The sequence below is a fragment of the Gadus macrocephalus genome, chromosome 15, assembly GCF_031168955.1.
Source record: "Gadus macrocephalus chromosome 15, ASM3116895v1".
In the NCBI taxonomy this organism is placed as follows: domain Eukaryota; kingdom Metazoa; phylum Chordata; class Actinopteri; order Gadiformes; family Gadidae; genus Gadus; species Gadus macrocephalus.
In genome coordinates this window covers 12,511,047-12,536,408 of record NC_082396.1, presented here as the reverse complement: position 1 = coordinate 12,536,408, position 25,362 = coordinate 12,511,047, and the positions used below count along the sequence as shown (strand labels likewise).

General features: G+C 46.6%; 2 protein-coding genes across 5 annotated transcripts in view; one reads left to right on the top strand and one right to left on the bottom strand.

Annotated features, from left to right (window-relative positions):
* LOC132473428 (inositol polyphosphate-5-phosphatase A) overlaps positions 1-19,836 on the top strand; it is a 41,666-nt gene extending 21,830 nt beyond the window's left edge. The window contains exons 4-8 of one of the 4 annotated variants that reach the window (XM_060073554.1): positions 1,830-1,903; positions 12,342-12,453; positions 16,049-16,117; positions 17,313-17,350; positions 17,762-19,836. In XM_060073554.1, coding sequence (XP_059929537.1) covers positions 1,830-1,903; positions 12,342-12,453; positions 16,049-16,117; positions 17,313-17,350; positions 17,762-17,801 — 333 coding nt within the window. In that variant the 3' untranslated portion in view covers positions 17,802-19,836. Of the gene's footprint in view, positions 1-1,829; positions 1,904-12,341; positions 12,454-16,048; positions 16,118-17,312; positions 17,402-17,761 lie in introns of all 4 variants that reach the window. The other 3 variants (XM_060073551.1, XM_060073553.1, XM_060073552.1) reach the window with 3 other exon arrangements.
* On the bottom strand, positions 19,183-23,915 carry nkx6.2 (NK6 homeobox 2). Its single transcript, XM_060073550.1, has 3 exons — positions 22,998-23,915; positions 22,441-22,613; positions 19,183-21,655 (listed from the first exon to the last, which is right to left on the bottom strand). Exons 1-3 carry the CDS (start codon positions 23,419-23,421, stop codon positions 21,407-21,409), a joined length of 846 nt encoding a protein of 281 aa, XP_059929533.1. The 5' UTR covers positions 23,422-23,915; the 3' UTR covers positions 19,183-21,406.
* Between the last annotated feature and the right edge of the window lie 1,447 nt (positions 23,916-25,362).

Sequence of the window (25,362 nt, the reverse complement as noted above, 5' to 3'; positions counted from 1 at the left end):
GACAAATCCCAGTAGAAAAACGATTATTCAACCTCTAATTTAAAGGAAAAAACCCTTCCACGGTGCAGACGTTTGCAAAAACAAACAAAACTCGAAAGTATGGAACCTGAAGAGGGTAATACGACATGCAGAAACACATTTAGCTCATGTCTCAAATGCTCCTGATGGAAATAGCTCCTGGATTGTGGTGATGTTGTACTACAATACTGTCGTACCACACTTCAATCTGGCAAGTTTTCTGTACGCGTGGCTGTGCACTTGAACAAACACGTGACCATAATTGCAGTGCGTCACGCCATGTCCACCAGCGGCCAAACTTATCAGCTTTAATGTGCAGAATTCTGTTCATATCGCAAATGTAAACATGTAAGCGATGTCGGAAGTGTGCGGCAGACAACCAGAGTACTGTTTTTACCACGCACACGCACACCCACACAACACACACCCAACGACACACACACACACACACACACACATTAACGGCCACATGCTCCACCAAACACAGTCGGCGTCTGCCACGACATCCTCCTATTGATGTTTCATTAGGTCGCCGTCAGCGTCTTGCCTCGTGTAGAACATCCGTGTAATGGAATTAACGTCAAGCCGTACAAGCTCCGCCCCCAGGCTGCGTCGTGTCACCGCCAGGGCTCTGTCAGGTAGCTAGTTGGAGCTCTGATCATTGTGCTTTAGGGCGCCGTTTACAAACCAGACACAGAGTTGTGTGGAGCTCTTCCTCTCGTAGAGGAAGCAGCCTCTGTCACGGTCTCTTTCTTTTTCCATCCCTCTGTCTCTATCTCTCGTTCTCTAGCTCTGTCTCTATCAAGTTATTCCACTCCATTCTGCTCGTTCTCTGTCTCTCTCTGTGTCTCTCTCTGTCGCTCTATCTTCCGCTCTCTCTTCCCCTCTCCCCTTCTACCCTCTCTAGAGTTGCCGGGATACGTAGTCCGTCAGTTGACTGGGGAGTCAGTCATGCAGGTGGCCCTGCTACCTGTTCCTCTCCCAGATAATTAATGTGTACAAGCAGCCACTAATTACACTTCTCAGTAATGATTTATGGTTTCTGCGGAGCAGGGGAGTGACGGGAGGGTTACTGGGTGAGTTTGTCTATGTGTGTGTGTGTGTGTGTGTGTGTGTGTGTGTGTGTGTGTGTGTGTGTGTGTGTGTGTGTGTGTGTGTGTGTGTGTGTGTGTGTGTGGTTTTGGGGGTGGGGGGTGTGTGTACACAGTGCTGAGTGAGTACAGCTGGGAGAGAAGACATGATTGATGAAGAGTGTGTGGATCGAAAGACAAAAATAAAAACAGACCCCCACTGGGGATAGACACACACACACACACACACACACACACACACACACACACACACACACACACACACACACACAAATAAATTAACTTGTGTGGTTATGCTGATGTCTCAATCTCTGTACCCTCTTAACAAAATGAAAGTCTTTTCATTCTCCATTCTCTATTATTGTGAGATATTACACAATAACATCCAATTAGGAAGCCGGTTTTAATATCGTGGTATAATGAATGATATAATTACTCCAGAGGTTTCATTTTAATTATTGCCATTGAGCAACTTCTATCGACAGCGTACTTATAGCTAATGGATGTTTATAATATCCTCATTATGCCTGTCATTAGTGCACACACACACACACACGCACACACCCATTTGAACCTTAATGGGTATTGGCATTTGTTTTCCGATTAAAGCTGCTTACGACAGTGGCAGTAATGTGAGGTGTTAGCTCGTGTAAGATGTTAGCAACAAAACCCTGATGCCTCTTTCACATTCTTCCCCGCTTTTCTTTCCCCCTCTCTCAGCTGTTAGAGTTTGACAAAGAGCTGTCTGTCTTCAAGGACCGTCTGCATGAGCTGGAGATCACCTTCCCTCCCAGGTATGGCGTGTTTCACGTTGTGTGTCTGTGCTTCTTTCTGGGATCGAGCTTGCTAATTGGACGAGCAGCAGCAGAGGGGGGTGGGAGGTGGAGTAATGCTACGTTCTGGTTCGCCACCAGTGGGAGATGTAGTGGGATTGACCCAACTGCAGCCGTCCACTTTGAATAAACACAGTTGGTCAACTTAATGAAAAAAACAATATACTTCTGGAAGTCTGTTGTATTTTATGAAATAGCTACAGTATCAATTCACCTTTATTTTTACACTTTATGACTACACTTGCTTTTCTGTGTGTGTGGATTTAGGTGTGAACTTGATGGTAGCTGCATTGGTATTCTGCCAGAGTGGGGAGTTTGAGGCCGGGTGGGGGGTGTAGGTTAGTATGGGGGGGTGGGGGTCCTCTCTTCCTCAAACAAATGCATTTGCAATTAGCCCTTTCAGACGAGAGGGAGGGCAAACAACCGCTGGCGTGAAAATATGTTTCGGGAGCAGCGCGTTAATAGCGCGTGACCTTTGCCATCGCTTGTGACTCAATCAGTGGAGATAATGAAACGCTGTAATCAAACAATAATTACTTGATAAACTGCTCCAGAGGCAGCCGGAGGGCGGCAGGGGACTTCAGACTGTGTGTGTGTGTGTGTGTGTGTGTGTGTGTGTGTGTGCGCAAATGTGTGATTTTGAGATATAGCTGTCACGTTGTGTGTGTGGGGAAATATGTGTGATTTTGAGATATAGCTATCTAATTGTGTGTGAGTGTGTGTCTGAGTGAGAAAATATTGTTTTCCTAGATTGAGTAATCGTGTTTTCAGATTGAGTTATCGTGTGCGTGTTTGTATTTGTGTGTGTGGAAGCCATATATATCCTGAATTAAATGGGTGTAAGTGCATGTTTGTGTATGGATGGTTTTTTTTCCCGAGATAGTCTCCATGTTTTCCTGCGGTGTTTTGAAACCCAGCGACGGAATAGGTGTTTGCCGTGCGTGCGTGCCGTGCACGTGTACGTGTGTTCCTGCGTGCATGCGTGTGCGTGTATGTATGTGCGTGCCCCGGCCCCGCCAACCGGCTGCGTCGTTTCCCAGCGTCTCTGCGTCTTCATCAGAGGGCAGGTTTACATGCTTCTGCATAATTGACGTTTGTATTTATTGTTGCTTTGACACCGCCGCGTGGCCGCACCCGTCTCCATAACACTGCATCATCCGTCTCCGCGGCGACGCGTGAAGCACGCGGGGCGCGCCCGCGCTTGCAAATGATTTCCACCCACTCCGCAGACAGCGGATGATGAAGTGGGAAAAATGAAAGGTGAGGGCATATGCATATGAAATCCAATTTGATGTACTTGGGTTCGCACCGCGCGCCGCATCATTGTCAGCCCTGAATAGGGAGCAGCGGCCTAGTTAAAGTTAAACAGCCACTCCCCTCACACTCACACACACACACACACACTCACACACACACACTCTTACATTCACACACACACACACACACTCACACACACACACACACACACACACATTACCACGCTCCCTCCCTTTGTCTGGTCTGCCTTGTGCTCCATGAGCAATCAAGCCCCAGAAGGATTGTCCCCCGTCACATGGCCTGGCACCGGACACGCCCCCTCGCCATCTGTGAGGTTATTGGGTTTTTTAACATCTAGGACATCAGGGCACGCCCACCTAGAGTACATACAAATGAATAAAAACACGCACACACACACACACGCACACAATGGAAAGAGGTCATTCTTGTTCCCCCTATAAATCAATAGCGGTCATCGATATTTAATCTGCAAGTTAATTCTGTCTCGGGCTATTTGCAAAAGAAGTTACCTGTTCCCCGCACACACATCTAATGGGCTGTAGCAAGTGTTGCATAAGGTAGCCTGGCTGATGGGGTTTAGCCAGATTGTTTAAGGGGAGCCTAGCAAAAAGCAAGACAATGTAAACATAAGCCACAGCTGTGAACCCATAGACCGCATTAGCCAAAGCCCCGGCCCAAGCAGTAGTTTTTGGAAGGCAGTCTCGATGAAATAGTACTAAAGGATTTATTGTTTTTATTTAATTATCATTGAATTATTCAATTACAGTATTCTATCTATCCATTTTTTTTTTTATCGATTAACAATCAAAGTCAAAATAAAATGATTTGCTTCAGAATATGCTGCTGCAAATATGTCATCGCTGTTTAAAAAAAAGCTTTAACATGTTTATTAAGAGATCTGGTCACCCGCCAGCCATATGCCACGGAATCCACCAATATCTCAGACACTTAGAAAGCGATTCAACGATAATTTGACAACGAAAGCGATCTTTAGCGCCCGCCCTAGCACTACACACACGGAGAAGCCTGTGTACCTGACGGCTCTCCAGTGCTCGCTGTAGATCTTCACCACGGGCTTTCATGAGGGGAGTCAGTCAAAGACGGCCATGACATGTCCGAGCAGCGCTCACCACGGTGTGGAATTTGGCCCAGGCGTGCCACAGTCGGACTTGGAGCCAGTCCGGCGACGTGCACTGGTCTGCTGCGGGGGGAAAACAACACGCGTGCACGCACGACACACGCACCCTCACACTTGCGTACACGTTTTTTTATTGACACTCTATGCACACACGGCACTCCATGTATGGCCCCAGAGCCCGTCCCATCGCCACGGTCTCCGTCCGGCCTGAGGTTCAGCCCATCAATCGGGGGAAGACGTTTGTATTGGCTTTCTCTTGTTTAGTTTCAGGGAGAACCGGTGTATAAATCATAAACCAATCGTTTTACAGAGATCCAAAGCGAACGCAACATGGAGCTGTAGCCGCACGCCGCTAGACGGGACCATTAGGGTCATTGTGTTTGGATGTGGCCTCCGCCGGGCAGGCATTTAACCGGAGATCATGCTGGAGCGTGGCGTACATTAAGGTCCTTTTTGATCCGATATCTAGAATAGCATGACTAGGGTACTGTCCACTAAAACATACTAAAGCACCCGGTAACGTATTCATGGATTTGATTGATTTAAGGCAAAGCTTTTAGTACTGCCTTTATCAGATTTATCTGATGTGTTGTTGTATTTTTGGGGTTTGGCAAGAGATCGATGCAAAAATGGAACCAGGGACACCAGGCTGATGGGGAGGGATGAACTGGGTTGATGTGGGTTACGTGGAAGAGCATATTCTTCCTTCTTTAACCTGGTTACTGGGAATGGGCCTTGGAAGGCTGAGGGACATTGGGGAAGAAGCAGTTTTCCCATCAAAATACAACTCACAGGATTGGAATAAGTTAAGAGATGGATGGCTGTTACCCAAAACACAAAAAACATAATTTTTCCACTTACTCCTATTGCATTTTTATCCATTGAGTTTATGCGCCTTAGGTTAAGCGCTCTGTGACCAGAACACGGTCGTACTTAACCATAATGTGATTTGGATCAATCTAAAAAAGAAAGATAATGATAAACTACAATGTCTGTTTCTAGAAAAAAATATAATAATCCATTGATCGAATCGTAAACATTTTAATACAATACCATTTCTCTTACTCGCGTGTTAGAGCAGATTACCTTGAGAATCACAACAAGGAACTGGATTGATGGTTATCAAGTGAGGAACATTAAACAAACGGAGTGGGGAATGCGTGCGTTCTCTGCCTGTACATCATATCCTGTGCTGGGTTATTTATTCGGTTTCATTCGGCCGCGCCTCTCCGGATGCAAACCTTCCCGGGTTAAGGGTTGGAAGGAGCTTAAGAAAGATTGCCAGCGTGTCTGTGTGTTTGCCAAGTCTAGACGTAGGGAGTAGGAGGGCACTTGAGAGGTGACTCAGGTAAGAAGGTGAGGAGCCAAGGAGAAAGGAGGCTCGGTATCTAAACAGGAAGTTGAACCAGAGAGGCGGGCGACCCACCGCGATGTTTGTAATGTGCTTATTTAACAACGTGGTTATGTTGCGGCCAGGATAGAAAGCCAGGTCTTATCTTGAGGATAAATCCGACCTGGTGGTCCGAACATCATTCCTGAGGCATGTTTTCACGCAGGGCTTTAATCAAATCTCAATGTGTTGCAGCCCAGGTTCCATGTTAGATATCTTTACATTGGAGATCATCGTCTTCCACCTCTGAAGAATGGTCCATTCATTGGAAGCGACTGCTGTGCTTTGCCCTCATGTGGAGAACATGAGTCCATCCACAGGGAAGAGACTATGCTTTGTCCAGTCACGGTCATTACCCTATCGAGATCAAACCAGCAACTCATACCAATGGGCGTCCTTCAAGTGAAATCACTATCTCCCTATAGATCCGTCTGCGTGTTGGTCTGTGTGCCCTATGTCCTATGGTACCAGTCCTGAGTGTCTTCCATGAAGAAGGCCTCTTGTTCGCTAAACGTATGCTTGGGATGATCGAGGGATACCAACTCAGGCACATGTAACCTAAAGTGCACTTGGCTTGAGCCTGATGGTCGAAGCTTCAGGGGGACAGGACAACAGGAACATTGTTGTACCATGCTAGCTGTTCCTACGTGTGGCTTCCATTGCTTGCACTGCTTGAGAGGCCTCCTTGAGAACAATGAGGGCAACAGTGGCTGCAGATTACACCGGCGTCACCAACATTGACGCAAGACGCAGGGACGGTATAACGGGATACCACTATTTAGAATTACGGCTGCATGGATTTATACTTGCATCTACTTCCCAAGGGATCCTAAGAAAGGCTACTTTGTCAGGCTCTCACCACTTATTCCCAGCCTGGCCCCAAATAACAATAATCTACCTTTACCCCGTCCGTTTGGCCGACAGCGTGCCAGTGTTGTACCGTTGAGCCTCCCGGCGTTGCAATGCGAAGCAAACGTTCAGCTTCATTGACAGCAGTTGGCTGATGTTTTTGAATTCAAGTGGGTGCTGTGTGTGTGTGTGTGTGTGTGTGTGTGTGTGTGTGTGTGTGTGTGTGTGTGTGTGTGTGTGTGTGTGTGTGTGTGTGTGTGTGTGTGTGTGTGTGTGTGTGTGTGTGTGTGTGTGTGTGTGAGAGTGTTTTGCCAAGCCTCCCCTGACAACAGCAAACAAACTGCTGCGCCAAATCCCATGATGCTCTTGGGGACCTTTGACCCCTTGTCATTGATACTTTACGTCTTATCTTTGGCTTCCTGCCCTGCCCATACTCCCAAGTTTATATTGTGCTCATTAAATACAGAGTCGCTCAATGGGCCACTGTTTGGCCTGTCATTGTGTGCAGAAAGGTGATTTCTTATTTCACCTGCAGATAGGAGAACGTGGGATAGTTTGAGGAAGGAGAGGAGGTGGCCCGAGTGTGACATACCCAGGAGCATGAGTTGCACATTTCCGGAACAAGAGAAATTCATTGTCATTGCTTGCTGTTATGTTACATACCTTTTTACCGTTGGGATAAGAAATGCAAAGATATTGTATATTGATGTGTATTTATATATCTATACATATATAGATATCTAAATATAGATATAGATAGATATGTAAATATAGATGGATGTAAAGATATATATATATATATACAAATAAATAAATACATATATATATATATAGGGATGGATGGATGGATAGATAGATCTATACATATATACCTGTATATATTTTAACTTTTCAAAAATAAAATAATTTATTTGCTAAACTTTACAATTATTAGTTCCTTTAATTTTTTATAGTGTAGTATTTCCTATCGTCATAATCCCAATGACTCTCTAGTTGTACACCATAGTTACTCCATCCATTCATTGCATGATTAATCATTCCAATAATCAAGAGTAATCTGTCAAATATTAAATTATTCTTATCAGGACATTCACCATTCCGGCAATTAATGAGCTGTTAACATCGGTCGCTGCTGAAAGGCGCTCTGCGTGCTGTATACCGCCTGGCTTAGTTGGAATGAGATTAGTTTAACCTTGGGCCCGTGTGATTCTAACTACGCTTTGATTCCATGACTGAGCAATATGTCCCTGCTCCTCGCTGGAACCCTCTCATGAATCACCCCCCGGTCCAGGAGGGCTTGTCAGCGTGCCAGTGGTGCATTGTTTTGGATTATTTGTTAATATGTTTGCTTTCCTTCCTTATTATTTTACAGCAGGTTGTAACCCCTTCAACCAAAGTGCTGTACAAATATAGATTGACGGGTGAGATCCGTACGCAGCGCTGTAGCGAAGTTCTCTGTGTATGCATGCACCTGTATGTATGTGTGTGTGTGTGTGTGTGTGTGTGTCTGTCTGTATATAGAAGTTTGTAAATATGTGTGTGTGTGTGTGTGTGTCTGTCTGTTTCTTAATGTGTGAGTGTTTGTGCGTTGGGTGTGTGTGTCTGTCTGAATGAGTTTGTAAATGTGTGTGTGTTTGTTAGTGTCTGTCTCTTTCTATGAGTTTGTAAATGTGCGTGTGTGGTAGGGCATCTGTGTCTGTCTGTCTGTCTGCATGTGTGCGTCTGAGCCGTTATTCTTGTTCACGCGAGTGCGTGTCTGCGCGTGTGCGCGTGGGGACTGGCCCCGCCTCCCCAACAGGTGGACGATTGTTGGCCTTATCAGGCGGGCCCCATTAATTAGTGCAATGAGTGTTGGTGCAGGCGCCGGGGCCCCACTGAGTGCTGCCTTCAGCCCACTCAGTCCGTTTACCTTCCCTGATAAGTTTGTGAGCCGGCTAATCGGACACATTAATCACAGCGGCCACCCCAGCGCGCCACTCTGCTGTTTGTCTTTGCATTAAGGGCCGTTATCGGGCCCCGGGGCCGCCAGAGGGTGCGGTGAACCGGCAGAGTCCAGCTAACCTTATAGCCGCACACACACATGCATATAGGATAGCCCTTTAATCGCTGTTGTTGAGCGGTGGATTGATGCGCTACAGCGGTCCGCCGGGCTGTGTTTATAGACGGGTTGCCGTGGCGATACGCAGCGCGAGGCGTTTACTAAGGGTGGCTTGGAAGTTGGGTGTTCTTTCCTCCGCTGATGTGCAACGGCTTCACCTTCAGGCTGGGAGGTCATTAGAGCATTTCAGGGCCCTGGTTACAGTCCAGTGCAGGTGGACTGTAAACCGGTCCCCTTGTTTACACGTCCAGTTTATAACATAAATAGCATAACATGCGGGAAGAACACGAGAGACTGAACAAGTGTAAAACGTCCCACAACACAAGCTTATCTCAGACCTGACCTAGTGGTCACCCAGAGACAGTTCATGCCTGAGCCCTACAGCATAATGGGGTGCGATTTTTTTAATATGTATAGGTTGGAAAGTCAAATCTAATTGGGACTAGGTGTGTGTGTGTGTGTGTGTGTGTGTGTGTGTGTGTGTGTGTGTGTGTGTGTGTGTGTGTGTGTGTGTGTGTGTGTGTGTGTGTGTGTGTGTGTGTGTGTGTGTGTGTGTGTGTGTGTGTGTGTGTGCGGGAACCTCTGGGACCAATGGAGCGTGTTTAGGGCCACCCTGAAAACGGCTCTGCTTCGCGAGCCCTTTGAAGACATTGAAGTCACTTCCCCCTATTGCTCCTCTCTGTGTCTCTTCTTTTCCTCTCTCTCTCTTTCTCCCTTACATATACACTGGCTCTCTCTCTTTCTCTGGCTATCTGATCCTCTTTATCCCCTCTTTTCTGTCTCTCTATCTCTGATTCACTCATCCTATTCTTCATCCCTTTTATCCGGTGGATCACTCCTTTAGCTCCGTGATTAGCATCCCAAAGACCCTCCTCCATGCATTTCCCCATGCTTTGAGGGCCATTCATGCTAATTGGAGGCAGGGTCCTTCTCTAAGTTGCTCTCAGCAGGTTTGTTTGTACACCTGGTGGGGGGGGAGGGAGAGAGTGTCTGTGTGTCTCACATCCAACAACTCCCACACACACACGCGCGCACGCACACACACGCGTGCACACGCACGCACGCACACACAAACACATGCAGACACACATGCACACGCACACGAACATGCACACACACACGACCCGCTAACGTACAAAAATGCACGCACACACACACACAAACCTTTTGACACACATAGACACCCACACACACATCACCACACAGTCACAACAACTTCCCCTCTGGAGGTCCCAGGTGTGCGGTTGCCATGACACGACTCCAGCATGGCTGTCCAACAGTTGTCCCAGTGTATCGATGTGAGGTAACACTGTTTACCACCCCTGTTTGACTAGAAGAGCCCCTGTTGGGGACAGAGGCACACACACATGCACACACACATGAACACACAAATACACACACGTACACACATGGCACCAAGGTGGAGCCCGGCTCCTCATGCAGATCTCCACTTCGTGGCCTGGGTACAGTGTATTTGCATCATTATATGGTTGCAGGCCGTGCGTTGAATGATATACTGTTATTTTGAAGTGTGTGTTCCCCTGTTTATCTTAGCATGTGTGTGGGTAAATGTGTGTGCGTGTGTGGTTGCGCGTGTGTTCAAGTTGATTGACACCAGTAGGTAAAATGCACCTGTGGGTGACCTGGTAGCAAGCCAGCGTGTTTGTGTCCACACCACTGAGAGCTCACGTATCTGCCGAGGACAAGGTTTAGATGCACCGTCTCCATTGCTCAATCGTTCTGTCGGCTCCTAACACAGACTAAAACAGCCTTCCACTCGGGTGTCTGACTCTCCTCCGATCCCAATCAAAGCTATGTGTTGGCGACATTACTGGTACTCGCCGTCTGTTCTTCTGATACAGCGCACTCTTTGGTCGGTAGTCTGTGGGCTCGTACCAGCGGCGGCCTCCGTGCGTAATCACACTCGCAGAGCGAGCGAGCGAGCGATCACAGAACACACCGTCCAATTAAGCCGCCGGCACCGCGCCGCAGCTGTGATGAATAGAAAGGAGATCTAACCCGTGTTTATTTTACCATTAAGGCTCCCGGAAAAGGAGGAAAGAATTGGCGGCGGGCGGGCAACGCTACGGCTATGCTACGGTTAGCTTCGCGCGGCACTGGAGGAGCAAATTGGATTGGCGCCGTGGCGGCGGCTAGGCCCGCACTCGCAGCCTTAATGAGCGGCAACAAACAAATTGGATCGGAGGCGTGCAAATCCAACCGCCGTTTGATGAGTCGTGAGGAGCAGTGGGCAAATTGAATTCTCGACAATGTAGAGATGATGCGTGGGTATTGTGGGGGGGAGGCTGTTCGATTGTTCCCCTGCTGTTCTCAGATACAATCTCTTCCTCTGCCTGGCCGTGTGCCAGGGGAGGTGGGGGGGGGGGGGGCGTAATCTCTTTTTGATGACCGCGTGGGGACATAATGGTACATATGGGGGGGAAACAAAATCATCCCGCTCTCTTTTGCTTTTGTATCTCTCGCTCTATTGCTCGCTCTCTCTCTCTCTCTCTCTCTCTCTCTCTCTCTCTCTCTCTCGCTCTCGCTCTCTGCCTCGCTCTCTGCCTCGCTCTCTCTCGCTGTGCCTCGCTCTCTCTCTCTCGCTCTCTCTCGCTCTCTCGCGCTGTGCCTCGCTCTCTCCTGCAGAGACGTAGTTTGACAAACACGGGCTCCGTCTGTACAGTTGGCAGAGAGGGATGGCTTCGATTGAGCCATCCATGTGTGTTGATTCAGTAGATTACACAGATGATTGGTCATACGGATATACATGCTCCTCTCCCCCCAGCCCCCTCGCTAGACCAATGAGATGCTCCCTTTGCACAGAAGGCTGTGCCACTTTATTTTCCCATTCTGTTTTCAGGAGTTTTATTCTTTGATTTCGATATTTCTTCGATTGATCTATGGTATTTTCAAACGAGGTAGAATTGATTGAGAGGTCTATATTCTTAATTATACAACGGGGGGCCTGAATCCAGCGATCTGATTGGTTCCTAACTGTTGTATAATGAGCGTATACATAACTGCTATGACGCCCAATAATTTTGTGAAAGTATCACTCCGCGCCTTGAAGTGGAAAGTGTCAAAGAATACAACCGTGTTTTTACTAGTGTGTGTGTGTGTGGAGTCATTTTGCCATAATTTTAACAGTTGTATAAAATAAATAGCACAGTTTACTGAAGCCTAAAATCGGCGAGTGAACTGCTCCATAGGATAAATTGCCGGCGAACCGCTCTATCGGAGCCTTCTCTCGGAGGGACGCTAAAGTGTGTTGCATAGCGACCGTCGATGCATAGCGGCAGCCAGGAGGGACTACTTTTTGGTCTTTAATAAAACGGCTACTTTGACTTTCTTGGTTTCTTTTTAAATGTAGTGTGTCTATGACTTTCGTTTCGCCATAACAGTAACCGTTGTATAAAAGCAATAGATCACTTCAGTCAGTGGTATGTGCTCATTATACCACTGTGAAGGGGGTCGCCGGCCCTCCGCTGCGCGTCGGGGCCGGACAACGCCCCTTAACAGTGGTATAATGAGCACATACCACAGCCTGGCGTGATCTATTGCTTAATTGATGCACTAATTGTTAATGTTGATCCACTAATTGGAGATGTCGTGTTGGTAACTAATTGGTGTTTTTTGTCTCTTCCAGCTACCCATACAGTGAAGACAGCAGCCAGGGCAAGCAGTACATGCCCACCAGGTGCCCCGCGTGGTGCGACCGCATCCTGATGTCCGCCACTGCCAGAGACTTAGTTCTGAAGGTATCTTCCATCAGCACGCAAGCGCTAAACAAGGCTGATACCATGGCCATCCCATCGGTCTACTCGGTTTGGAGGGACAAATCGAGGGGTTCGCTGATCATTCCTACACCCCAGAATTATGTTATCGTTTCCTCCAGGATATTGTATTTCGAATAGCAAATACAAAACTCCTCGCCCTTCCCTGCCTCCGTAAGCCCCCAGATGGCGGGATGAGGCTCCTGTCTCCACAGTCATCTGGAGCGCTAAGACACCGGTCCACACAGACAGTGTATATACCCCGCCTCTTATTGAGTTCCAGAGGGGCCCGGCGGCACCATGATGAGGCCAACACTCAACCCGTAGCAAACACTGCGTTCGGGGGGGGGGGGCATCGTTATCCCCCGCCCAATCTGGTTGCCCCCTTGTCTCCACCACCTCCACCCCCACGCCATCCGTCCACCCCCGCTACGTCTCCACCTTCTGTACGGTGGTGTTAACTCTTCAGTAGCCATCCCGGTTGAGCTCTGGGTATGGTGGCTTGTCTGGGGTTCCGGCGCACCACTTCTGATTTAACCCAGTCTATGTTAGACCTCTCCCCAAGGAAACGTCCTTTGAGTGTGTGGGGGGAGGGGGCGGGGGGAGCTGCGGGCGGGTTGAGGATTTGGAAACCCAGACCGGGTAAGATTTGAGACGGAGGATATAATCGTCCTTAATCCATTGACCATTAGCATTTCACTTCAGTTTAGAGACCCCCAGAGACCTCCAGGGCTTTTAGAGGTATTGGGAAATACAGCCAACTTTCCTCTGATGTGTTTGTGTATAGATGTGTGTGTGTGTGTGTGTGTGTGTGTGTGTGTGTGTGCGTGTGCGTTTGGGTTTGGGTGTGTGTCAGTGTGTTTGCACGTGCGCATGCATGTGTTCAGGCCAGGGCGGGTGGCTTTCTTTGTCTCTTACAAACACACAGTTCCTTCCTGGCCTTTGATCCACAACAACTCCAGGAATGGAGCGGGCACTCTCCACCTCTGAAGTTAGGGAAACTGGAACGCGGAAAAAAATCAAACGACACACTGATAACATCCCTCCCCATATCCACGCCACTGTGACAGAATCCAGCAGGTTTACATGAAATAAAAGGGAAATGCGCTGACTGCTGTCCACACACAGCTGGGTCACTGTTTGCTCTCCCCTCCCGAGCACCGGCTAATTGCTAGTAATACAGCCGGGCAATAGCGGCGTCCCCGCGGCTAGCTCTCGCTCCCCACCCCCGCCCGATCGCCTGACGATTGGCTGAGCCGCACACCAGTCCCGCGCAGCGCCCGCTACAGACTGTGGAGACACGCGCCCGTAAACAGCAAGCCCGGCGCGCACGACGGCCTCATTTATCATGGCACGCTCGGTTAACCCGCCATCATGTTATTTTCTGCTCGCCGAGCCCTAACACAGCAAAGGTTGTGCGCTGGCTGAGCCGCGCGGCGCCTAGCCCCCCCACTCCTCCTCCCCGGTAATGAATGTTTAGCCGGGCGAGCGCTCCCGCTCTGCCGCCGAGCACCCGGGGTAATTTGTTTATCTGTCTAAAGATTATGCTGGCCGAAAAACCCCAAATAAAGAAGACGAAAAAGGCTCCAGTTTAATGGAAGGCGCTTGTAAATGATCAAGTGTGCCTTTGATGAATGTATCTTCCTTAGTTACGGGCTATGGGGGTGGGGGTGCTGCCCGGTCCTATAGAGGGGGGGGGGGGTCCCGGTGCGGGGGAGCACCAGGGGAATAGGCGTAGCTGGCGTCACGGCGGAGGCAGCGTCGGAGGCGACACCATCCGACCCGCTCGTAGCGAAGCGCCGTGACGTTCATTTAGATTTCTTTACGCTTCCTCCCCCCCCCCAGCGCATACGCCTGCAGCTCCTTCCTCTGCTCACCTCCTCGCTGCTCAGAGACCCCCCACTGCCTGCCCTGCCCGCCCCCAGTGTGTGTGCGCGTATGGTTTTGTGTTTGTGTGTATGCAGGTGTGATTATGTGTGTGTGTGTGTGCGTTTGTGTGTGAGCACATGTGTGTGTTTTGTGTGCGCACATATGTGGTTGCTTGAGCTCATGTGTGAGTTTGTGTGTGTGCAGGCAGGCTGGCTGTTTAAAAAGTCTTTAGCTCAACCAGAGATGTATGATTTATTCGGCCGTCCTCCAGATTCATGTCTCTGTGGGCAGCCCCCTGCGAGCTCTGCCAGGGGGGGTATTGGAACCTGATTCTCCCCGACAGGCTCTCACAGATCATGTCGGGGAGGGGAGGGGCCCGGGGCTCTCGGTCTTCCGGCAAATGGTCTTTGTAAATCACTACAAGGCTCCCTCTTCTATTGGTTGAGCGCGCAAGAAACGGCAACAGTTTCTTTGGTGTGTTTATTCAATTTATGTCAACCCAGTCCACCGCCTTTCTCTCCACCACCTGACTGGATGGTTTCCGATACAGGGAAACATTAGATATGCGTCACGGCAGAAAGGGCGTGACGTGCTACTTTTGCGGCGAGAGAGCCATGAATCATGGAGTGCACTTTTACAGCAGGTGCTCTTGCAGGTCCATGTAGTGTGTCAGCCTTGTAAATTAAAGTCCCGCTGACAAATTTACGCTTGGCCACCTGTCAGTTTGTTTAATTTGAGTTCACCTGCAGATTAACCCTGATGCATTTTAACTAATGTGTGTTCCATCAACCTCTCTGAGAAGATGCCAGTCCGCATGAGAAATGGACTCGCAAATATTAAGAGCGAATGTCAGGGTGCCTCGTTGAGGGAATCCATATACCTCTCGCTTAACGTTTGTGCAGCCGTCGAAACTTTGCATTTGCGTTGCCAAAAGTATCTTCCAGACCATCGCATTGTCAGAGATACTTTTTTCTCGCTTGTAAACTCGGAAAAGGATTTCATGCTCTTAACCGCTTTAAGATATGTGGCCCAAAGCAAGCAGCTAATCGCAGACAACAGACTTTTCTCTATCTTAAAGCCCCAATATAAACCGTGGAGCACTGTGGATACTTAGTCATGGATAATCCTGCTATCCGTGACCATGATTTGCAGTAACATCTCTTCAGTACACAACGAAGTGCAGCTTCTTAATGGCCTAGTGCACGTCTCCTAATGATTAAACAGTTAAGCATGAATCACATATTACCACGAGCCCAGCACTGAGTCAGAGCACACAGTAGCATGTGTTAATAGTCAAAATGCATTCATCATTTAATTTGATACACGTCTGTTATCCAAAGTAATGCTGGCACTTTTCAGCCAGATGTACTAACACCGGTTTCTCAGTCCCTCTCGCACATCCGTTAATACCCACCAACAAAAATGTAGGATCTTGTCGTTTGTCACATACAGCGTGTTACAACATAGTTTATTTTAATTCAGACTCCAGTCCAGACAGCTTCTTCCGTGCTTATTGTTGTTGTCATGTGCAATGCACAGCATGGTTATGGGTTGTAGATTAATGTATGTAGCCCATAAAATAAAATAGCACATCTTTTTATAATCATGCTGTGGGATCTGATATGATTTGATTTGATATTGTATGTTTATTATTTCCCCTGAATTTGTCTGACTGGCTCCTCACTGTGACTTTCTCTTTGTTTCTCCGCAGCCAGAAAACGAGGAGCGGTCTATAGTCTACGACAACATAGGGCCCAACGTGTGCATGGGGGACCACAAGGTAACTCCAAAGGCTCGCCTCGCTCACCTTCTGATTGAGGTGTTGTCTGTTGTGTGTTTTGTGTGTCTGTAGGTCTGCGATAATGGGTGCACTGTCCCTGTAAATTCACCCCAAAAAAAGATTGAGATATTATTCGAGGAAAATGGGAATTTAAAGTGTTGGAATTTCAAGCATGGATAGGTAAAACGCAGCTCAATATTGGGAATGATAATTATTTGTAACGAAATGTATATTATCTTTACATTCCAAGCTGAGAAATGCACATTTCTCCAGACTTTCCTCATTATCATAGCTAATAGCGTAATACAGTGTCTTAACGTGTGTGACGTGTTACCATGGGGCCCTTCCCCCCCGGCTGCGTCTCCCAGTGCAGTAGCACGCCCCATCCTGCCCACCCTGAGACACAGAGAGACTCCTCTGACCGAGAGGACTCTTTAAAACCTGCTGCTGGGTGGGTGGGTGGGTGGGTGTGTGTGTGTGTGTGTGTGTGTGTGTGTGTGTGTGTGTGTGTGTGTGTGTGTGTGTGTGTGTGTGTGTGTGTGTGTGTGTGTGTGTGTGTGTGTGTGTGTGTGTGTGTGTGTGTGTGTGTGGGGGGGGGGGGGGGGGTCGCTGGGAACCCGCCGGCCCGGCCAGGCTCTCGGGGCGGCCGTGGTGTGGCACTGACACTGTAGCGGCTGTGTGTCATGTGACCCCCCGGGGCGACGGGGCTGAGATCAACACGGTGCCTCTACAATCCCCCGGCGGCGGCCATGTCTGAAGAGACGTCCGATGTAGTTAGCGCCCGGGGGGAGAATGCCCGGGGCTGCTCTGTGAGTTTAACCCGCGTGTCGTAGGGCCGCTGAGCGCGTGTGCGTGTCGTTGGGGCCCTCAGCGTGTGTGCGTGTGTTGGTGCGTGTGTGTGTCTGTGGAAGCGCACGTCAACTCGCTCTGGTCCCGCAGAGCATTGCATATCACTCTGTAATGTGTGTGTGGTGTGTGTCTGTGTCTGTGTCTGCGTGTGTGTCTGCGTGTGTGTCTGCGTGTGTGTCTGCGTGTGTGTCTGTGTGTGTGTCTGTGCATGTCTGTGTCTGTGTCTGTGTGTGTGTCTGTGTGTGTGTGTGTGTGTGTGTGTGTGTGTGTGTGTGTGTGGAAGACTGTTCCGTAACTTTGTGGATTCCTCTCTCACTATGGTTCTTAATGTCTCTCTCCCCTCCAGCCTGTTTTCCTGTCCTTCCGAATAGCAGCGGGGGCAGGTAAACCTAATGCAAATAAGCACAAGTGTTGTGTGGTGCAGTGATGTCGTGGTAAATATCATTTATTTTTCTTTCTTTACACCTCTCTGCCTTCCTATCCTATCATTTATTTATCATTCAACTTCCTGACACAATCATTCATTTATTCCTATATATTTTGGAGAGGTTTGTTCCACAAATTGCTTATTCGGCTCTTGGAGTCGATTTGCATTTGTGTTGAGAAAATGAAGTCAATCATGTTTTTATTTCATCCATCTTCACTAATTTGCCGACAAACTGTAAAGAAAGATGACACACTCTGAACACACACTCTGGTTTATTATACATTAAAAAGCAAACGTCTTTGGTTGTTTTTCTGACCCAAGCGGAACGAAGACAATTGGGAATAAAACCTTTTATTTGCCCATTTTGGCAGGGAAATGGAGCCAAAAGGGGGAGAAGATATGCCGTGAAGCGCCTCTGTGAGAACCCAAGAGGAAACAACAACACACACAAACACACACGCACACACATACACACACAGACACACACAGACTCGCATTCTCACAAACACACAAACACACAACACTGACCTACACCCACTGACCTAAACACACACAAAAGCACAGGAGTACAAAATGCCCACACACACACTCACTCACTCACTCACACACACACACACACACACACACACACACACACACACACACACACACACACACACACACACACACACACACACACACACACACACACACACACACACACACACAGTAAGAGAAAAGAGCCAACACTAGCGTGTCCAGCAGTGCTGAGCAGGTTGGGCTGTTGGTCGTGTCTCTCCCTCCACACAAGCAGGACCCTGAGAATGTGGACTAGCCACCCCGCCAGCCTGGCTCCAGACTACACACACACACACATCGCTGACCTCACTGTTGCCATGCAACCCCATTCCCTTAAAAGAAAAACACACATCCATATTATCTATATATTTAAAACTATACGGACGGACGGACAGACTTTGTTTTTCATGTTGTAACCTCCTTGCCAAAACTCTAAGTGGAGTCCCTCCCGACGCCATGGTTATTTTAGATTTTTATTTTGTCCGTTAAGGTATGCATCTACGCATAGAAGCTATGGTCCCGTTTGGTATCTTAAGATGTTTAAACAAAAGAAAAAAAAAAGTGCAATGCAAAAAAAGTGGTATGTCTATTGCTAGGTTTATTTGTACCCGGGACAGTATAACATAGATTTGTTAATGGTTTTTAAGTGCTTTGTTTTTTCCGACCCAAACTCTGAGGTCCTTCTGGTTAGAATCAAGAATGTTTTTCGAGTTTAAAATCAAAAGTTTTTTAGTTTTTGTTCTTTTTTTTTTTTTAATGGCGTTGTTATTTTGAGTTTGAATTGCTGTCGTCGTTGTTGTGGTTGTTTGCACACAACACTGCCATGCCTGACACATCGGTTTGAGTCTCATTTTATATACTGTACTTTTTAAAAAGAGATATAATTTATAATTCTTACCAAAATTGTTATGCGGAAGGTATGTCTAGAGACATGGGAGGGCAGGGTGGGGGGGTGGGGGGGGGGGTGGGTGTTCGCAGCTCCCCTCGGCCACAGCGACCTTTGAATAGTCATTACAAAGTGGTAGAGCGAGGGAGAGGGAGAATGGGAGAGGAAGAAAAGGAAACTTTTCAGCCCACATGATTTATAGCCTATCCAAGAATGTTTTAAGCAGTGCCATAGCCCATGCAAGTAGGCCTATATAAGATAATATTTCACACATAGCAGTCTCACCTTATCTCACGTTTATTATTATTATTATTCTTACTCTAACTTATTTCTGCGTAATATATGATGGTTCGTAATGTGATATTTTACCTAGGCTTGGGTATTCCTTACAATGTAAACAGTTGTTTGTTTCTTTTTTTTTTGTTACTGCATTATGGTGCCAAGTATTATACACAGAAAATGAAGTGTGTGAGAATTATCATAGAAATACTTAAGTCGAATGGATAAAGATTGTTTTGATTATAAATTGTTAAATAAGAACGCTAAACGCAGGGGGAACCAGAAGGAAATGCTTTTCAATTTTGTATGTAGCCTTGGACAGCCCCTCTCTCATTGGTCGTGCGAGCATTAAACGGCTAATAGAGGACTGTTGATAAAACGCCAACGTCTCTTTTTATCGACTTAATTCACTACACTACAGAGTCCGCAGGCTCTTCCTTAGAATGATCCTTGATTTTATTTTATTTCTTCATCCCGCCTAAATCACCGCAAGTGAAAATTATTTTTCGTGCCTGTCGCAATATCTCTGTTGTCTTGACAGTAGGCCTTTGGTTGGTTTAGAAACTGCTTGTTTTTAATTCTGCTGGCCCTGATGCTAGGAGAGGCCGCTGTTGTACTTCACTCCTCTTATAACGCAGACAGAGATTCTGTTCTATTCCATTACAACCTCTACTGTTGGCAATGCAGTTCTCAAGCAATAAAACCATTAGAACTCCACAATGCCTGCTCGTCCTCTCTGTTGCTGCGCCGCTCCACGATGGCAGCTCGTAGGATGGGCACCACACTGTTGAAACCGAGTCTCAGCACCTCATGTCTGCCCAATGGTCAACATTGCTTTACTCTGCTATTTTGTATGAAGGCCATTGTTATGTATGATAATAATCATCCCATAAATATTCTTTATTTAGACTTGTAGGTCTAACGGGCCTACCATAATAGACTTAACTTCCATACCCCTTCTATTTTGAGCAAAGGCCTGTTGGTAGCATATGCCTACAGGGTTATATTTGCTTATTGGCAGACTAAAAAAATGAGGTAAAATAAAATGCTAGGCCTACATTGACTGTTTTAATAATCTTGGTTTCAGTTTTCCTCTAAGTGCCTCAGTAACCCAAATGGAAATTCATTGTTACTGTTAAAAGTTCATGCTGGTGATGACAGGTGGCTAAGATCTTTGTAGATACTAACGTATTTTGTAATTATTTTGATCAAGGTTCCGATCGGATTACCTATATGAACAGAAATATAAGTAGTATAGTTGTGCTCATAGTGCGTTGATTCTTCGGACTGCTTTGATATAAATATAACAATGAAAGGGTTAGTCCTATTTAGAAATGAATACAACACAACTCCAATATGGCCTACATGTAGGCTAAATATCTGTGGCCCTATTCATGCATTTTTAGGTTGAAATATAAAAAAACATTGCAAAGGTCCTTGAAGTACTCTATTTACATGTAGACCTTTCGTTCATATTTTAACTGGAGTGCATCTTTCAGAATTGCGTCTTGTTTTGCAATAGCCTAATTAAAACACATAATGTTGTCCTACATTTCTAACGAAGTTGCTTGATTCGTTCAGATTCCGATTTTCTTTTGTTACCGGTAATTATAGGCAACGATATTTCTGCATGCGTTTGGCTTCATTAGAAATCAGAAATATCAAAAATGCTTGTTAAATAATTTATTCATAATACAAAGTGTTTTTTTCTTCCTATAACCTTGGCGGAAGCAATAATACTCTCTTTTTCCAACATAAACAAATGTCCAGTGATCTATTTCTGGCTGATGAGGTAAAACATAAAATCCATTAAATGATTAAAGGAAAAATGGTGTCGGTGGATGTCGTTAAACAAGCTTTTTACAATATTATTTACAACATTTGCGTCTATACAATGTGTGCCAGTACTGAATTTAGAATTGTGAAACTTAAAGAAAATCCGGCAATAGGCCTATAATTATTATTCTGCAATAACCAAACCAAAGCAGAGCATGGGGGGGGGGGGGGCATAAGCGCGTCAGCATGGCGGGAAACGGGGCTGCAACATTTCTGTTTCCATGGGTTTAACAACATAATTTACTCAGTAAAAAATATATACATCTCACTTACAATGTCCGTCTTTATAGGCTACAACCCAATTCACACCTATTTCCTCCAACCCCCCATCCCCAAACCGAGCGCCATTCTCTGTGACTTTAAACGAAGTGATACCCTGGTTAGACGAGCTTTAGAAGCCTCTGAGGAGAGAGAAGAGAGAGCGTCTCTGTTGCACAGATCCACCACAGCACCATCACAACGTGTCCGAGCTGTTGCTGCACGGGCTGATCAGCGCCAGGTTGGTGGCCTTGTGCTTTTTTAGAAGTCTCGTGATTTTCTCGTCGTCGGAGTTGGGGTCCAGGGGCTTGTTGTACTCGTCGTCGTCCTCGTTGTCCGAGCTCTCCTTCATCTTCTCCGTCTCCGAGTCGTGCTTCTTCTTGGCCGTCGCCATCTCCGCGGCGTGCCTCTTCCTCCACTTGGTCCTCCTGTTCTGGAACCACACCTGTGGAGGGACAGCGGGTTAGTGGCTGGTGGACACGATGCACACTCACGTAAACACACACACACACACACACACACACACACACACACACACACACACACACACACACACACACACACACACACACACACACACACACACACACACACACACACACACACACGGTAATACTAGCCCATTTACACATCGAATAATAACCGATGCCTACTGTACCAAAGATGTTATAATATACCTTCTTTCTAAACATAACCTGTAATTGGGGGTAGGCTAGGCCTAATAATGATGATAATAATCCTCATTATAATAATAATAATAACAATAATTGATTGAATTTATATAGCGCTGAGACACTCAAAGAAGCTTTACAGTGAAGCTTTACTCACCACCACCATTATCATCATTATGATGATAATTATGATATAAATGATAATGAATATTGTCATCAACAGCAATAACCTACTATTATTATTATTATTATTATTATTATTATTATTAACATCATAATAATTATAATAAATGGCCTAATAATAATTAAAAGCAAATAATAATAATAAAATCAACAATTTGGCCATGGTATCAACCAGTGTGACTGATTCAAGCGAATAACAAAAGTTTAGCATAATAGCCTACGTGTCATTTTCTTGCCTGTAAAAACAAAACACATCCTACATTTTAATCCCTGCTCCAATCAAATGGGATTCCAATAAAAAAAAATGCTCCTTTAAACAATGCAGTAAAAACCCAGCAACAGCAATAACATCCAATGGCGGTGTGGGGGTCCTCACCTTGACTTGGCTCTCGGTCATCCCCAGGGAGTAGGCCAGCCGAGCCCTCTCCGGCCCAGCCAGGTATTTTGTCTGCTCGAAAGTCTTCTCCAGGGCAAAGATCTGCTGCCCGGAGAAGGTGGGTCTGGAGTGCTTCTTCTTGCCGTCCTTGTCGAGCATCATGCCGGCTTGAGCTGAACACCAGACAACAACACGGCGGTCACAGTTTGCTCTCTATCACAACACACCAGTCCAGCCACTGTATGAGTCTCTCTGTGGCTGTATCCCAGTAGGCTTACCACTATTACACACTTGTTAAAGGATTATATCTCTGGTTCAGATTAGATAGGCTTAACACATGAATTTTGCAAGTGACTCGTGTGGGAGTGTTTACAAGCTTACAGGATAGGTTGGACGGGTAAATGAAAGCACTAGTTGTCTTTTTTACCCTAAATCTAAAATTTTCTGACTACAGAATAGTTAACATGCTCTATAAAACGAAAACAAATTGCTGAGCCAAAAGGGTCCCAGACAGCTCATCTTGGCATCCAGAAGGAAGGAAATAATACGGAACTTACATGGACACTGAACCCGAGGGTCCCTCCAGGGGTTCTGCATGACTCCGGGCCAGAATATGGGCGCTCTCCCGGGCAGCTCCGTGAGGGGCTTGGGGTACCGCGTCACCGGGTTGAAGTACATCCCTGCGGTGGCGGCAGTCAGGCCATTTATCCGGGGGAAGCCGGTGAGCAGCTGCCCGGCCGAGGTGATGGGTCTCCCCAGGATGTCGCTAATTCCGTGCGGGGTGCCCATTGACAGGTGCGAGTTTAGTGTGCAGGTAAGCGAGGGTGCCTTGAAGCCCCCTGCGGCGGGGTGGCCCTGCAGCGTGTAGGGGAACAGCGACGTCTTCATCTCCGTCATGTTGTGCAAGGCGGCCAGCGGCGCGCTGCCCAAGACGAAGGCGCCCTGCTGCCGGTTACCGTCCATCTGCCCGACCGCTAACATTTGTGGACATGAACCGAACAAATTCGCCCGGATATATATATATATATATAGGCGTGAGAGCGATATATATATATATTTAGAAAAAAAAAAGGCAATGAGTTTTTAGAAGCAGCGCTCAGCCTTGTGATGACGAGCGCATAAAGAGGCCAAACTCTTCCCGATCGTCTCTCGAAAAGTATCCCCGATGAAGTAAAGCCGCTGGTACCGGGAGTGTAAACTACAGGAAAAACTTCTCAGAGCTGGTGGTACTTCTGTACGGGTTGAAAAGCGAGCCTCCGTGTGTGTGTGTGTGTGTGTGTGTGTGTGTGTGCTCGTTGTCAGCCTGGGGGGATCGCCGCGTGCAAGGTCCACCGGCGAGGAGTCCACTCGGAAGTCCCCAACAAGCGGATGATGTTTTGTTTTTTTTGGTTTTGATGGTGACCATAAGGGTCGTCTTTCTTGGTAAATTGACTCCACTGCTATGCACTGAGTGAAAGCCTGGATGCACTGATAACAGCGCGGCCACCTTGCATGAGCTTGCTCTCCATTGGCGGATGTTGAGTGAGATGGCGCGCTGATTGGACGAGGCGGGCCGAGTACATTTGCATGCGCATCCCGCGGACAAAAAGCCTCCCAGTCTATTAAGATCTTAGTGCGCCCCTTCTAATGACGCGTCGCATGCTGCAGGAATCATTGTTTCAAGATCTGACCAAAAGATAGATTTACATGATGAGCCATTACGGCTGACAATGAAAGCGGTCTGTGTTAAACTGGAGACGGACAGAAAGGATGAGGGATGATTCCGTTGTTTTCTAACGACTTGATGAAGATGGGAGATCAGATTGTTGCGCATTTTAAAGATCCGTAGGATTACTAGTGAAAAACACATGCTGTTTATTTTGATTTGTGTCTTTAATAAATAGTTGTATCTTTCAAGTTAGGCGATAATTCTGAGCCTACACCGTATACATATTTTGAAGCTTCATATTGGCTAAAGTAAACTGCATTAAGCCTTTTATTAACACAATTATAATTTATTTTAGGATTGGCCTACTTTACACAGATGCTCAATTAATAAATAATTTACACATTCTGCTACCTTTAGGCCTTTAGGATTTATCATGTTAGACAACATTTTAAGGTAGGTTACATTTCAAATTCCATCCTTATTTTTTACCCAACAAAATATTATTTTCCTCAGAGTTATCTTAACATTACAGCGAGGTGTTTAGTGTCGCCACTGCAATTATTGTATAGTTTTGTATATTGTTATCTGAAGACGATGAATAAGAGATAGCATGTGTCCAAATGACTACATACGCCTATTATACTGCACATACAGCGAGCTGGGTTTTATTTGATTAGGATTACCCTGCAGGTTGGTGATAAATGGCATTATTAAAGGCCCACCGTTATGGGACAAAGCGCCGGTCTGCGGGCGTCATCACACTGAGTGCTGTATAATATTTTATGGAGATGCTGGGACGTTAAGAGTGAAATATGACCACGTAAGCACCGGAGAGTCCTCAGCAAATGCACCTTGCTGCCCATTTGATCACTGAGAACGAATGTTGATTTAAAAAGGGTTTTCAGGGGAAGTAATTCACATTTTTGATTTCGGTTAGATTGCGTCTAGTCTGCTGTGATTTCTCTCGTTGGGATGTCTTTAAACGCGTGGCGTGGGCCTATAAAGCGTGTCTCAAAACGAATAAATAAATGAGCAAACATATAGGCCTATTAATACATCAATAATTAAATAGGCCTACATGCATACAGTTTATTTATGCGCATGAATGTGTTCAATCAAAATGCTAGGCTACTTGTGGCCCAGCTCTCGTCACTGATGTCTCCTTTTATCTGCTGCCTGGAACAATGTTATCATCAACAGCACTGCTGTGAAAACCAAACTTTGTTTCAGATTGTTATCAAGTATAATCAAATTACTAATTTTTATATCCTTTT